The sequence below is a fragment of the Bubalus kerabau genome, chromosome 12, assembly GCF_029407905.1.
Source record: "Bubalus kerabau isolate K-KA32 ecotype Philippines breed swamp buffalo chromosome 12, PCC_UOA_SB_1v2, whole genome shotgun sequence".
In the NCBI taxonomy this organism is placed as follows: domain Eukaryota; kingdom Metazoa; phylum Chordata; class Mammalia; order Artiodactyla; family Bovidae; genus Bubalus; species Bubalus kerabau.
The window spans coordinates 36,240,512-36,256,196 of NC_073635.1; the positions used below are offsets into that span (position 1 = coordinate 36,240,512).

The window sequence follows — 15,685 nt, forward strand, 5'->3', positions numbered from 1 at the left end:
GTGAGGCACTGGCACCTCAGGGCCTGCATTCGTTGTGTGTCCAGCGTCCCACAGTTGCATGGATTTTGTTAGCCTTTCCTGCCTCACTTTTGGCCGTGCGGGCAGTCCAGCAAGGGCCACACTGATGGTCATGGGGAAGTCATGTGGCAGCCTGTCTGGCCGGAACTCATAGGGAAAAGGTTGGACCTGAGGCTGCCACTTGGAAATACCATCCCAGCCCCAGCTCTGAACAGGTTCCTCTTTGTAACTTTGATTTTACTTAGCGACTCTCTGTCTAAGGTGACTTGTGTGCAGGACAGGATTCCAGCTCACTGTGACTGACCAGGAGGTGAACTTGAGGAACTTAGCAGTGCCTCTGGGATTGTTGTTGATTGTCCTTGGTGATCCTGTCGGCTGAGGTGTCAGTGTCGAGGTGGAATTTCTACTCTGTTCTCGTTCACCACGGTAGCCTCCAGATGCTGAAGGCGAAGACCCAGAGCCCTTGCTTCAGGAATGCGCACACGTCAGGAATTGGGAATTGTGCCCTCCTCTCTCTCCCCCTGGGTAACCGACCCTGACCCACCCCAGAAAGTAGGCCCACTGCAAGTGGTGATTGATTTCTTAGAGCCACTGAAATAACCGATGTTCTGAGAATACTTGAAACAGATGTAGCTGTATAGTTAGAGAAGATTTTGTGTTGTTCACAGTACTTTCCCTTTGAGAGGAATGAGTAAATTTAATATTCTCAGGAACTACTCCAAAACAGGAGGAGTTTTTTAAAGTTAAATTTCTCCTAACAGGACTTTTACAGTAGCAGAAAGTCAGTAGTGGGATGTAGAACTTAATTTCAAGATTGCTAGATGAATTTGTTTTGGTGACCACACTGAAAATGTTGAACTTGGAAAGCATTCCCGCATTTATATGGCAAGTTCAAGTTCAAGACGTGTGCCTGGAGCCATTCCTGTTCCTTCAGCAGGTTTAAAGATGAGGCTGCAGACCAGGAAACGTTTTAGTCTCTCTTCCTGTCTTCTCAGCTGCTAAGGATTTGTGTGAGTGCTTCAAGAGTTTGCATAAGATTTTCCTAGTCTTGGAGACATGAATAGCAATGGGGAAGAGGTTTAAAACTTTGAGAAGAAAGCAAAATGATAAAATCGGAAAACTGATGATAGTGGCTAGAAACTTTTGGTATAAAGGTGATTTTAGAGATACTTGAAGCGGTAACTGGTTTTCTCTGGATGAAAGAAAGGGTTGACCTCATGAGTTCATAGGTTAGTTGACTAACTACCCTTTTAAGAACGATGCTTCCTGGCATCCCTAATTGACTGGAAATTAGTCAGTTTGGCTAACTGACTATTAGCTAACTCAGTTCTGCCTCTCCCCCTTGCTTTCTGAGTGTAGCTTCTGGTCCAGCATCGTGCTAGTGAAGTTGCAAGTGTGAACGCGTTTAGGGGCAGGATCATATGTTACAGCATGGATTTTGACTTTGGATTCACACTTAGGTTCCCGTCCTAGCTCTGCCATTTATCAGTGGTGGTAAACTACCTCCCTTACTTGAGAAATTGTTTAACTTCTCTGGGTGGTGATTGACCAGTATGGGAAAAACAGCATTAAGAGTACTTGGCAAATGCTATGTCCCTCGTGGCCTCACACCCCTTTCTTTACAGGATCTTAGGACATGCTATCGTCTTTTTCTATCCAATGGCATTTTAAGTGTTGAAAACCAGAAGAAAGTATTTATGCTCTTATCCATGAATGAAAACTAATTGTGTATTTTAAGAGTATGTGACCAGCATGTTTCCTTTAAACACTTTAAGAAGTGCCCTGTGGTCTTTGTTCTCTGTATTTTGTGAGTTACACAGTTTCCTGTTCATACCGCACAGTTGTCTGTGTGTTGTACTGTCTTTGCGGGCGGTGTGTGTGCGGGTCTCTGTCCTGTGCCGTCCCCTCCTGGTGTGCACAGGCCTCCCCCTGGGCTGCTTTGTCCCAAGGGCAGGGGGTCACCCCTTGGAGGAGTTCATAGGAGGCCTAGATTCCCAAGGAAAGTGGCTAAATGTTGTATTTTAATTAACATTCAAGCTAAGTTTTTAACCTATTTCAAGTTTGTTTTATTTCCTTTGAAAGCAGTCGGCCTGTGTAAGTCACTCTGAAAGCTGTTGAATGTGTGGTTTAAGCCTCCTTTCTTCCTCTTTGCCATGCTAGAGAGAAGAGGGTGAGAAATTCCCGGCTGCCGGTGGACGTGATAGCAACTTAATCTCTCTTATCACAAGTCTCATTGATGTTTGCTTAGAGGAGCAGCTGGAGGTCTGCTTTATGTATGGCAACCTTTCATAAAGTTTATTCTTGGTAATAAAGCTCTGGGGGCAAGAGCCAGGCTATTATAAGAGACAGTTCTCTCTGAACAAGAGTATTGTATTTTATCAGCTGGTTAGTGTGCGAGTATCTTGTTCTGGTGACAGTAAGCTGGAGAGTGAGGCACGTTGTCCCTGAAGGGTGTTCTTTCCACTTCTGTGAAATTAGTGTCTTTTACTGGAAATGAGAATTCTGCTTTAAGACTTCTAATGTGAAGGCTGCAGTTACTTCAGTTGTTAGCTGGTGAATTGACTTGTGAGTTTTAGTACTTCAGTGAAAGAAAACATTTTAGACTCTTTCATTACCTCCAAACCTCATTGATTGTCTTCTACTTGTTTTACATATTAAGTTTTGTCTTTGAAATTCATCAGTAGCTTAAAAAAAAACTTGGGAACACGCTCATTTTCCTCCTTCCCTTGTGTTAATGTTGTGTCAGGCACAGGTTGGCTTACTAACCTAGGTGAGCAAGCACTCTGTTGCACTAGCGATGCTTTAGTTTTGATTTTCTTTTTTAAATTGGTAACTTACCTTGTGATTTTAATTTGGTGGATTGTAGTTAACGGTCAGGAAGTAGGACTAAAGAAGCCAACACAAGCTATTTTTATGATGATGAGGATGCTGTTGCCTTTTGACTTGATCCTGTCATACATGCTGCATTTATGTAGCATTTTCCCCCATCATCCAGTCTGAACCTCAGGGCAGTCACGTGACCTCTGTGGTGACAAGGTGTAGCCTTTTCATGGCTGAGAGTTGAGGCCAGACAGATGAAGTGCTTGGGTTCAGTCACTAGACGTGTGGAGTCTCAGCCCGTCAGGGCCCAGCTTTTCTGACCTCTCTATATGAAACAGTAGGGTTTAAGGTCCTTGTCCTGGCCCACTGGGAGAGTCCCGTGGAGGGTTTTCATTTGGAATTGATTTGGGGTATAGCTGTAATGAATATTATTATTTGGCTTCTGAGTTGTTATTGGAAATGAAAGCTGTCGCTTGGGGCTGCTTGTTAGTGCTGGTCACACTGCCAGCAGCAGCGAGTGACAGGCACAGACGGCGTCTGGGCACAGCCGTGGCACACGTCTGTCCGGCAGGGCTGGGCTCTGCCCCCAGTGTCGTGGGCTGGGAACTCGCCTTGTGTGTTTTAGTGGATTCCTGGTGCTTGCTTTGTCACCACACCATGTATAATTGCCTTAGAAATGATTGTTTTGGAAAATTTTACATGAAGTAAGTTTCATTAAAAGCATTTGCTTGCTGCATTGGAAGATCAACAGATACTTAGTCCTTATGATTTTGGATAAATGAAGCATTGCTGTGTTCACCTCTTTGTACTGACGGTCCTTTATAATGGCTTCATCCCAATTGCTAACTTCAGTGTGAGCCTCACAGTATGCTGCTTGCCAGGCAGCCAGTCACCTCTGATCTGGTTTCAGTGGGGTTCCCACTGTAGTGACCACAGATTTTGTTTCTGGCCCCTGAAGTATTGGAGTCACTGTCTCTCATACAGCAATAAGACCTAGCCCTGACTGTCTTTAGAACAGAAATAAGACCTAGCCCTGGAAGGCATTGAGCTGTGGGGGTTGAGGGGTTATGCCCTCGGGGGACCCCTGGAGCCAGCAGAGGGGAGGACTTGGGGTACCCCCCCTTCCTCCACTTCTCTTTCCCGAGAAGGAGCTTCCCCTTCTCTGAGGCTCTTCTGGCCGCCTCCTGAGCGCCCTGCCCTGTTCACACGGTGCTTTGTGTTTGTGGGATCTGGATGGTAGACCGTCTGGTGACCAGTGACTCGTCTAAGACACCAGGAAGTGTCTGCGTCCTCTGTGAACAGGAGGAGTGCCCTCCTGGTCTGTGCAGAGCACCTCACTTTTTCTGTGTACAGTCCATGCTTCACGTTGATCATTCTCCAGGGATTTCTGTTAACTGGCACCTCTGGGCCACAGTATTATCACTAATGATGCTGATCTCAAAGCCTTGCAGGGCTTCCACATTAAGGAGCGAATAAAACTGCTTGGTTATCTTTTAATGATACAATATCTCACTTAACTTTGGTTCTTAAAGAGCTGGTGGTTTTAGGTAGATTAAAGCCAGGGTATTTGATTTCTGGTAGCACCGCTGACCATGTTGCATAATTTATTTTCAGATATTTCTTAAGTCCTTGAATGGAGAATTTGCTAGGGACCCACTTGTTTTTGAAAGTTTGTCCTTTTGTATCATAATTGTAAAGTGGAAAAGGTAGAATATAAAACAATACACTGGGATAATGGTAATGTATTATAATAAAAAATGTATAACTGCACTTAAAAATTGGAAAGCAGTAAACATATTACAGTAGTAACCTCTCAATGGTTATTTTTGTAGGAAGAAAAATTAATTTAAAAACAAAATATTCTTATGGTCAACAAACTAAGAATGTAGTTTGTTCTTACTTATGTATTGAGTCGGCCAAAAAATTCATTCCCATTTTCCTGTAACGTGAACTTTTTGTCCAATCCAGTGTTAAGAATACACTTCCCTTTATGGGTGAATTTTGTACTTTATTGGTGTGAAAGTCTGCATTGTGCTGGGATGTTGCAAAAGCAATCCCATCCCACTGGGGACTCCCTGTGTGTCTGCTGAGGCTTGTAGGTAAAGGAGACTGACTTTTAAGCATGTGTCCTTCTTGGCGGGAGTGGCCTCAGGAAGCTCCTCCCCTGTCTGTGCTCCTGCTTTCTCCTTCACTCGCTCACCACAGACCCGTGCTCGCACTCCCAGAAGTGCTTATTTCATGTAAAAATCTTTATTGTGAGTACATGCTCAGTCAGCATGTACTCAAACAATAAAGTGAGTTATGTTACTAAAAATTTATATATGGTTGTAGTTTATGCTGTTTTGAGGTGAATATAGTTTGGGGAAGAAGTGGAAATGGTGACAGATTTTGTTTTCTTGGGCTCCAAAGTCACTGTGGATGAAGACTGCAGCTATGAAATTAAAAGACCCTTGCTCCTTGGAAGAAAAACAATGACAAACCTAGACTGCTTATTAAAAAGCAGAGACATCATTTTGCCAACAAGGGTCCATATAGTCAAAGCTATGATTTTTCCAGGAGTCATGCATGGATGTGACAGTAGGACTGTAAAGAAGGCTGAGCCCCGGAGAGTTGATACTTCTGAACTGTGGTGCTAGAGAAGACTCTTGAGAATCCCTTGGACATCAAGGAGATTAAACCACTCAATCCTAAAGGAAATCATCCCTAAATATTCACTGGAAGGACTGATGCTGAAGCTCTAATACTTTGGCCACCTGATTTGAAGAGCCAACCTACTCAGTTGGAAAATACCCTGATGCTGGGAAAGATTGAAGACAAAAGGAGAAGTGGGCAGCAGAGGATGAAAAGGTTGGATGGCATCACTGAATCAATGGACATGAGTTTGAACAAACTCCAGGAAATAGTGAAGGATAGGGAAGCCTGGCGTGCTGCAGTCCATGGAGTTGCAAAGAGTCGGACAGGACTTAGCTGAACAACAAAATAATCTGGCACTAAAAAACAGTTTGTGGCAAGTTGTAGATTACTTGCACAGAACTATTATAGATAATTTGTAAGGATGATAAGTTTATATTTAACGAATGTTTCTGGGTTCTATTCAGTTTGCATGCTTTTGAATAAGTTGTGCATCAGTCCTGTTTTCAGTAGATTGATTATTTCACCTGAGATTCCAAAATTAGTTTCTGTTTTTCAATAAGACACGTTTTCTTGTACATTTAGGTATCTGTTCATAGTATTCTTTCTGTGTACTGAAGGAAATGGCAACCCACTCCAGTACTCTTGCCTGGAAAATCCCATGGACGGAGGAGCCTGGTAGGCTACAGTCTATGGGGTCGCAAAGAGTCGGACACGACTGAGCAAGTTCACTTCATAGTACTCTTTCTGTGTACTGAAGTCTTATTTAGAAGGGGTAAGAGAAAAGTTGGAGAAGGCAATGGCACCCCACTCCAGTACTTTTGCCTAGAAAATCCCATGGACGGAGGAGCCTGGTAGGCTGCAGTCTATGGGGTCGCTAGAGTCTGATACGACTGAGCGACTTCACTTTCACTTTTCACTTTCATGCATTGGAGAAGGAAATGGCAACCCACTCCAGCGTTCTTGCCTGGAGAATCCCAGGTACGGGGGAGCCCGGTGGGCTGCCGTCTCTGGGGTCGCACAGAGTCAGACACGACTGAAGCGACTTAGCAGCAGCAGCAAGAGAAAAGTGAAAAGTATGGGGAAAATTTGTTTTCAGAATCATAGGATCTTGTAATCCATAATGTTAGATCCTTGTAAGTTAACTTTTCCTTTTGAATTTCATTAATTTGTATTTAATACTACTACCCACTTTCCCTACCAGAACCTAGCCGTGTTTAAAAACTACATTCATTGTTGATCCCAACGCCACTTAAATGTATCTGTGAACTTGTGGTTGCTGGCACTTCGATCATTAATCACTATTTTAAAAGAAAGCCAGTTTTTCAACCACAGTTTTGTTAGCTAAACGGGAAGATGGTTGCACTTGGTGCATATCTGTGCCCCTTTCAACTGTGAGATGAAGGGAGTGTGGTCAGCTGTTGCTCTGAGAGAAGCTCTGAATGCTCGTTTCTCCCCCTGTGCCTGGGTCCCTGCAAAGGCAGTCCAACTTACACACTGTTCTTGAAGATTGGCTAAAGGGGATATTTTAATGTTACAACATACGTGTATTTTGAAGTACAGTTACAAAGTGAATGTGTGTGTGTGTTTAAGCTATATATCTATAGTCAGAAGACTTGCTGTCAAAGGCAGTCAAGTCTGCGCACCCCAGGATTCCTGAGGGTATTCACACGTAATCCATGTTGTTAGGGCTTTCTGGTGTGGAAAAGTCTGACAAGCTGCTTGAATCTCTGGGTCAGTGTGCTATCATAATTGTTAATTATACATCATACTTATCAGTTAAGACTTAGAGGCCAGTAGGAGTTTATTTCTTTTTTACATTTTCTTTAAGGAAAATTTTAGACACATGTAAATATATACCAATACTACAAAAGTATACAAATACACTACAGGTAGTATATTGGTCACCTGTGTAACCGTCTTTCATCTTCAACAAATATCAATGCGTGGTAATCTGTAGGAATTTAATTTTATGTATATTTGCTAAGATTGCCGAGACAAGCATCTGTAAGGTCAAGGTACGGACATCAGAGGCATTTCTGAGCAGAGATGCTGCAGTTGGTGGGCGGGTAGCACTGTTCTCAGCTGTTGTATAAGCTGCATAAATAGTATCGTCCTGACTTTAATCTTTGGGTTGTTCAGAGGTAGTGTGCATATTTCTGTGTGACCTCTGGAAACTTGCCAGAGTGAGTGGTATCGTCCCTGCCGTGGTACCTTGACACTGAGTAAAAGCACTGAGCTGATAGTTGGGCCTGTTGATACAGCCACTGAGAAGGAAAATCTTTGTTTTCAGTTGTAAAAACTCAGCAGTACTACCTGGTTAATATTTTGGAGACTGTAAAATCTGTTTCACTTTTCTTCTGTTTGGAAATACAGGTTACAGTCATCAGAACTTAGAGTCAGACAAACCTGGGTTCAGATCTCAATTGGCCTTGATGACCTGCCCTTTGACTCTCACTTCTTTCAGATGTCAAATGGGGATATGGATTGTGCGAATCAAAAGAAATAATGCATTAAATATCAATCATCTTAAAATACTATTTATACTGTGGTTGAGGAGCAGTAGGAGGGCGTCCTGAGTGCCAGGCTCAGAGTCTCCCATAACTGGGGTGAGCTGATATACCTACAATTCCAAGACCACCAGGACCGGCGAGCTCATCTTTACCCTGTTCTGTGTGGTGTTCTTGTGGCAGAAGATATGATGGGTGCTCCAGAGATAAAAGCGTTTCATTATGTTGAACAGATATTGTATTGAAACCAAGCATGGGAAAACAGTGACTCACGATCATCTGTTATTGAATACTTACAGCAAACTTTGGCCTGTTCAATTCTCACTGCACTGTTGAGTGAATTCTCAAGTTCAAGTAAAACGAGCAATATTGGACTTAGTATGGAGTTCCATGGCAACTGCAAAAGAGTTTTCCAGGTACTGTTGTTTTTGTTTTTACATTTTAATCATTAGATCATTCACTTTTTACTCAATCTGTTCCTATTGGAGTGAGAACATTTCTTTTATCTAGTTGAATGATAGCCTGTACGTGAAAATTTGTGTTGTGATTTCATAGGATACAGTAAAGCGATAGGTTTGGTGAACATAGTTGATGATTTAAGGTTGTTTGTTTAATTTTAGTCTTAAAACGGAAATGCTACTATTAAAATCCTCAGCTTATTAATTTTGTTCATATTGTGTTTAGATAGAACTAATTCAGTTGGTGTGACTCTGCTGGCTTTAAAAGTAGCCCTGGCAGTGTGCCAGAAAGGGCTGTGTATTTCAGTGTTATTATAGATGGCATGGGCTCTTTGTTTCATGTGTATTGTTTGGCTCCGAAGTGAGTTATGTGAAGACACTGGTTTCAGTCGGAGGGCTCATGCTGAAGCCATTGGCCCTCACCTTAGACCTGCTTCTCTGGAGAGTGGCCTGTAACTGACGGTGGTGTCTTCAGATGGCATCACTTGAGAGCATTCTGCAATGTAACTTCCAGGCAGGCCTAAAAATGGAAGGTGTCCTTAAAGAAGTCATGCTTTCCATTGGAAATTTTAAGGTTTCTGTTCATTTGCTTTTATGGTTCTAAAAGGGAATGTATTTTGTATAAGCATTTGACCAGAGCACGTGTGGTTAATTGACTACAGGAGGAAGACCTCCGCCAGATCTTCCTGCTGACGGTGGAGGTGCTGCGGAATTTCAGCCTGCAGGAGCACCTCAGCGCCCAGATGTCGTCCGTGTTCCAGCGCTACCTCGCCCTGGCCAACCACGTCCTCAGCTGGAACTTCCTGCCTCCAAACCATATCCTTCCAGCCTCCTCAGGCTGACGTGTGGCCATGGTCCTGCCTGACTTTTGTAGCTGAGGGCACTGTGTCTCTGTAGGTCAAGAAATCGGGTTTTTGAAAGAAAAGAAAAACCTTTTAGAAATGGAATTTTACTTTATATTACCACAGTGCAGTGGAATACTTAGGACATTTAAAGTTTCATTTATAACTTTGTAGAAGAGGGTTGAATACATGGAATCGTGGTACATCACCAGGCTGTTGCTAACCAAGGGATAGCTGCTCGCCTTAGTTGGGGAGGGAGTTTTATCAAGAAACCCAGTCATTTTCTCTTGTAATCTGTGATTCCATTCAGATTGTGGCTGACTTTCCTTAAGGCTAGTTGGGAGTTCTCCATTTGGTCTTTGTTGATTACAGTGTTGTTAAAGTGTGGATAATAAGGTAGTAATATATTTACTCATCAAAAAGTGTTCCCAATATAAAAACATGAAGATTTCAGTACTCAGCTGGTAAAGAATCCACCTGCAATGCAGGAGACCCTGGTTCGATTCCTGGGTTGGAAAGATCCCCTGGAGGAGGGCACGGCAACCCACTCCAGTATTCTTGCCTGGAGAATTCCATGGACAGAGGAGCCTGCAGGCTACAGTCCATGGGGTTGAAAAGAGTCAGACAGGACTAAGCACAGCACATCATTAGTAGTACAGAGTTTAAATGGACTATATTATAAATACAGAGTATCTGCTTTTTAATTATTTACATAAGTAGAGATACTTGTGTTAGAACTGCTATTAGAACTGTTCTAAATGAACTGCTGCTGTTCCTTAGTTTAGAGTTTGATTTGCTTTCCTAGAACATTTGCTCACTTGATAGGCTGAAAGCAGTAATATGCATCCTAGTTGAGTCACATATCCAGGCTCGAGTTTCAGCTGATCTCTGACCTGTTACTCCTTTGAGTCTCAGTGTGTCCACCTGTAGAATGGGGACATGGACTATGAGTGAACTGAACAAGAGGATGCATTTACAGCACTCTTGGGAGCTAGCACATGTTTGCTGAGCTCTTAGGAGTCTGCTTGATCAGCTGGCTGTCTGTGCTGTGCTCTGTTTTCCTTGATCTGATCTATTCCTTACAGTACAGGAAGTTACACAGTGTTTCACTGAACCTGTTCTGTGTGTGTTAGTCCCTTCTTGGAGGATGGGGGTCTGTTTAGGAGAAAAGAGCAGACGATCAGCAGAAGGACGTAGAGAACCAGCCATTTCAGACATGAGGATGCACTGGGGACTCTGCACGGATAGGAACTCATTCATCCCCTGGGTTGTAAACTTGGGGTTTGGTGGGGTGGGGCGGGTGGGGGGCTGCTCCATTTATGTGACAGAACGTGAGCTGTCAGATGCTGGGAAGGGGAATGAGTCCCCAGACCTCTTGCCCAGAGGGGGTCACAGTGAGCGGGGCAGAGCTCACAGGGAAGTTAATCCTTTCCACCCTAGTCTCGAGTCCTCTTTATGCTAATAATCAGCTTTATATCTGCAGTATATTCCTTTTGATTGTTAGGGGGCACATATTATCTTAGGTTTGCTTTGAAAAACATTCCCCCTTTGTGTTTTGCAATCTTAAGTTTTGCTCCAGTTTTTGTTGGGGGTCGAGGGGAAAAGAAAGAAGGTGAAGTTGCTCAGTCTTGTCCGACTCTTTGTGACTCCATGGACTATAGCCTGCCAGGCTCCTCTGTTCATGGGATTTTCCAGGCAAGAATACTAGAGTGGGTTGCCATTTCCTTCTTCAGGGGATCTTTCCAACCCAGGGATTGAACCCAGATCTACCCTGATTATAGGCAGACACTTTACCACCTGAGCCACCAGGGAAGATCTGGTGGAGGGGACAAAAGATATTAAAAAAACCTTGGGACAGATTGAAAAAGTAACAGGCCATATGGAACTATCAAAATATTAATGATGTGGGAAAATCAAGGAAAGTTATGCTGTGTATATTGTAGCCAACTTTAAAGTCTGTTTTATGGGAAAATTCACTTGACTGAAGAACAACTGTTTTGTACAGGGAAATAGAGCTCTAGAAGTTTGGAAACAGAATTTGTCTAAAGATACACACATACAAAATGTTTTTATAAAGTTGTAGTGAGGGCTTTGGAAGACCTGTCATCTAAAAATGATAAGCAGGACTGCTGAAGGCAAGTGCTCCTTGTGTCAAGAAAAGTGAGTCTCAATCTTGCAGGACGGGATCCTGTGTCACGATGCACAAGAGTGTGTCTCTCTGCCTGTGTGTGTTCCTGTACAGCTGTTTGCTGGCTCAAGAACTACACTCAAGCATTTCTTCCTTTGAGTGGATTAGCTCAAATGTAGGACAAAGACTATGGCAGTGGAATGAAACTCAGTTCAGTTCAGTTGCTCAGTCATGTCCGACTCTTTGCAACATCATGGGCTGCAGCACACCAGGCTTCCCTGTCCATCACCAACTCCCAGAGCTTACTCAAACTCATGTCCATTGAGTCGGTGATGCCATCCAACCATCTCATCCTCTGTCGTCCCCTTCTCCTCCCACTTTCAATCTTGCCTAGCATCAGGGTCTTTTCAAATGAGTCAGTTCTTCGCATCAGGTGGCCAAAGTACTAGAGCTTCAGCTTCAGCATCAGTCTTTCCAATGAATATTCAGGACTGATTTCCTTTAGGATGGACTGGTTGGATCTCCTTGCAGTCCAAGGAACTCTCAAGAGTCTTCTCCAACGCCACAGTTCAAAGCATCAGTTCTTCGGTGCTCAGCTTTCTTTATGGTCCAACTCTCACATCCATACATTACTACTGGAAAAACCATAGCTTTGACTAGACAGACCTTTGTTGACAAAGTAATGTCTCTGCTTTTTAATATGCTGTCTAGGTTTGTTATAGCTTTTCTTTCAAGGAGCAAGCATCTTTTAATTTCATGCCTGCAGTCACCATCTGCAGTGATTTTGGAGCTCCCCAAAAATAAAATCTGTCACTGTTTTCCATTGTTTCCCCTTCTATTTGCCATGAAGTGATGGGACTGGATGCCATGACCTTAATTTTCTGCATGTTGAGTTTTAAGCCAACTTTTTCACTCTCCTGTTTCACTTTCATCAAGAGGCTCTTTCTTTAGTTCTTCTTAGCTTTCTGCCATAAATGTGGTGTCATCTGCATATCTGAGGTTACTGATATTTCTCCCAGCAGTCTTGATTCCAGCTTGTGCTTCATCCAGCCCAGCATTTCTCATGATGTATTCTGCATATAAGTTAAATAAGCAGGGTGATAATATACAGCCTGAATGTACTCTTTTCCTGATTAGGAACCAGTCTGTTGTTCCATGTTCAGTTCTAACTGTTGTTTATTGACCTGCATACAGATTTCTCAGGAGGCAGGTCAGGTGGTCTGGTATTCCCATCATTTTAAGAATTTTCCACAGTTTGTTGTGATCGACACAGTCAAAGGCTTTGGCGTAGTCAGTAAAGCAGTAGTAGATATTTTTCTGGAACTCTCTTGCTTGTTTGATGATCCAGCAGATGTTGGCAGTTTGATCTCTGGTTCTTTTGCCTTTTCTAAATCCAGCTTGAACTTCTTAGCTGTTAGTATATTGTCAGTGCTGATTAAGAAAATTAGTTGCAAGGAACCCAGTTCTGACATAATTTTTAATTTTGGCCATTACTTGGAGATCTATTGTTTAGGAAGCTGAGCAGGAGTTGAATGGTTAGTGTTATACCTTGTAAAAGATCTAATGATCACATTTAACTCAATTAGTATATTGAGTTGAACAGATCAGGGATGTTTAATCTTAGTGAAGTCCAGCATATCAGTTCTTTCTTACGTGGATCATGCTTTGTTATTCAGCCAAACCCAAGATCAGCTAGACTTTCTCCTGTATTGTCTTTTAGGAGTTTTATAAGATCCTTTTTTTTTTTTTCTCTCAGCTGCGCTGCATGGCATGTGAGATTGTAGTTCCCTGACCAGGGTTGAACCTGTGTCCTCTGAGTGGAAAGCACGGAGTCTTAACCTCTGGACCACCAGGAAGTCCCTTGCAGTTTTCCATTTTTACTTTTAGGACTGTGATCCAGTTTGGTTGACTTTTGTGAAAAGTATATGGTCTATGTCTTGATTCTGTTTTTTTGGTATATGAATGTCCAGTAAATTAAGCCTTTGTGGAAGACTTTTTTTGCTTCATTGTATTAGTCTTCTCCTTCTTCAAAGATCATTTGACTACGTATCTTTAGGTCTATTTCTGGTTTCTCTGTTCTGTGCCATTGATCTATTTGTTGTTTCTCCAAAACCATATTGTCTTGATTATTGTAGATTTATAGTACGTTGAGTTGTGTCGGTTCTTTGTTCTAAAGATCACAAAGATTCAATCCTTTATTTTGTTCTAAGAGTTTTATAATTTTGGCCCTTGTGTGTAGGTCTGTCTTGCATGAGGTCTATTATCCATTTTAAGTTTTGTGGAGATATTAATATAAGGTCTAATGGGATTTTACATGTAATATCCTGTTGTTCCTGCATAGTTTATTATAAAGGTACTTTTTTTCCCAGTTGAATTGCTTTGGTTTCCATGTGTAAAATCACCTGACTGTAAATGTAATAGTGTATTTCAAGATTATTTTGTCTTTTCTGTGTCTTTTTTTGTAACCATTTGGAGTTTAGGGTCAGTTTATCAATTCCTTCTAAAAAGCCTGCTTGGATTTTGATAGGAATTATGTTAAATCTGTAGATCAGTTTGAGGAGAGTTGCCATGTTAACAAGTGGCAAAATAATAAGTTTTCAAATCCATGAACATGGGATGTCTTTCCACTTTTTAGATCTTTTTTTTTTCTTTCAACTCTCTTTTAATAGTTTTCAGAGTAGAAGTTTATACTTTTTTTGTTAAATTTCTTCTGAGTATTTAATTTTTTAAATTCAATTACAAACAGCTGATTTTAAAATTATTCTTGTGTTTATTGCTGGTATATAGAAATACAAGATTTTGTATGTTGATCTTGTACCATGTAACATTGTTGAACCTGCTTATTAGCTCAAGTAGTATTTTTAGTGGATTGTTTTGGATTTTTTGTGTACATGTCTTCTGGTTTGTTGTTTTTTTTTTTAAGGATTTACATGTAGGTTTCATATGCACAGAAGTGGTTTATGGAGGTGTCCTCACTCCAGGCCTGGCGGTGCAAGGCCTGTAGCTCCTGCAGTTTGGCAGATGTCACAGACAGCCACTCTGGGCTCTGTCTTTAAAGATCTGAGGTGAAATCCACCTGCTTTCGTTTTTGTGGATTATTATTGTCTAAAGGGAGCATCCTTGTCCTGGGTACTCTGTCTTACCTCCACCCCCATTGAAAAGCATGGGCTGCCCCCGTGGGCCCCGCCTCCTTCTGCCCTGGGCCTCTGCACGTGGAGTTCTCTGCCTCCTGACTGTCCCTCCGTCGTGCACCCTGGCCATGCCACGTTTGCTTTGCTGTGGCTTTTGACGTGCACGTTGTGTGTGCTTTTCTCCCACTGGCCCACTTCTCAGGTATCACGTTCCTTTCGTTAGCGTGTTGAGCAGTGCCTGTCTGCTGCTTGTCTGGGAGCACAGGGAAGCACGGCTGTGTCCTGCTGCTGGGTGGTCAGCTCCATGCAGCGTCCAGCGTGCGGTGACAGATGCCCGACACGTGCGTGCGTCCTACTCAGTGAGCGAGCAGCTCAGCAGTCGTCGCTCAGGCCTCGGGTGTCTGTCTGTGCTGCTGACACTGTTTAGCCGTCAGCTCACCTAGCGTCCATAAATGCTCGGGGGTTGGCAACGCTCATCAGAGATGACAATGTCGTTTTGTAATAAGAATGCTTGGCAGGTATGTGTGGTATGTTGGCATAAGTAGTCATTCTTTTTTTAGTTTGGTTACACTGCCTTTTATTGGTATTCTATTTTTGTGGATCCGATTTGGTTTTGGTAAAATTTTTCAGCTCAAGCTCTTAGGGAAGCTAACTGGATCATAAGATAGTAACGGGGTACACAAGCTTCCCCTACTCTAGGATTTCCAGTAAAGCCAGCGTTGCTATTTGGAGGCAAGGCTTTGGAAGACTTTCAGGTGAGGTCAGTTCTCCTTTATTTCAAAGGACTTTGGTTCCTTGGACTAAGTGCTGCGTGAGACTGGGCTCCATGGTTCTGTGCTGTGCCAGAAATAGCAGTTTTTGTTGTTAGAAAAAGTAGCACCAACAGAGATTAAATATGTCAGGAGAAAAACTGGGCTTCCCCTTGCTTGTGAAATTTTTCATTTTACTAATGAGGTGGGACATAGAGTGTGGGGAGATGGAGAGTTAAGGTATTCCTTCTGTAAGATGTGCATGAGGTTGCCGCCAGGGCTCCCTGTGCTGTGAGGTGCTTGCAAGGCCAGGCCGCTGAGACTCTAGGCTTTCCACATTTGTTGGAGGGTAACTTGTTGCTGTGGTGTAAGCTGTGGAGTTGTTGCTTTGCTGTTGG

General features: G+C 42.7%; 1 protein-coding gene across 4 annotated transcripts in view; it reads left to right on the forward strand.

Moving 5' to 3' along the window:
- The window catches only part of XPO4 (exportin 4), an 89,891-nt gene that overhangs the window by 26,691 nt on the left and 47,515 nt on the right, over window positions 1-15,685 (forward strand). For all 4 annotated transcript variants that reach the window (XM_055542565.1, XM_055542567.1, XM_055542566.1 and 1 more), the window contains 2 exons: window positions 8,279-8,395; window positions 9,100-9,252. In XM_055542565.1, coding sequence (XP_055398540.1) covers window positions 8,279-8,395; window positions 9,100-9,252 — 270 coding nt within the window. The remainder of the gene's footprint in view (window positions 1-8,278; window positions 8,396-9,099; window positions 9,253-15,685) is intronic.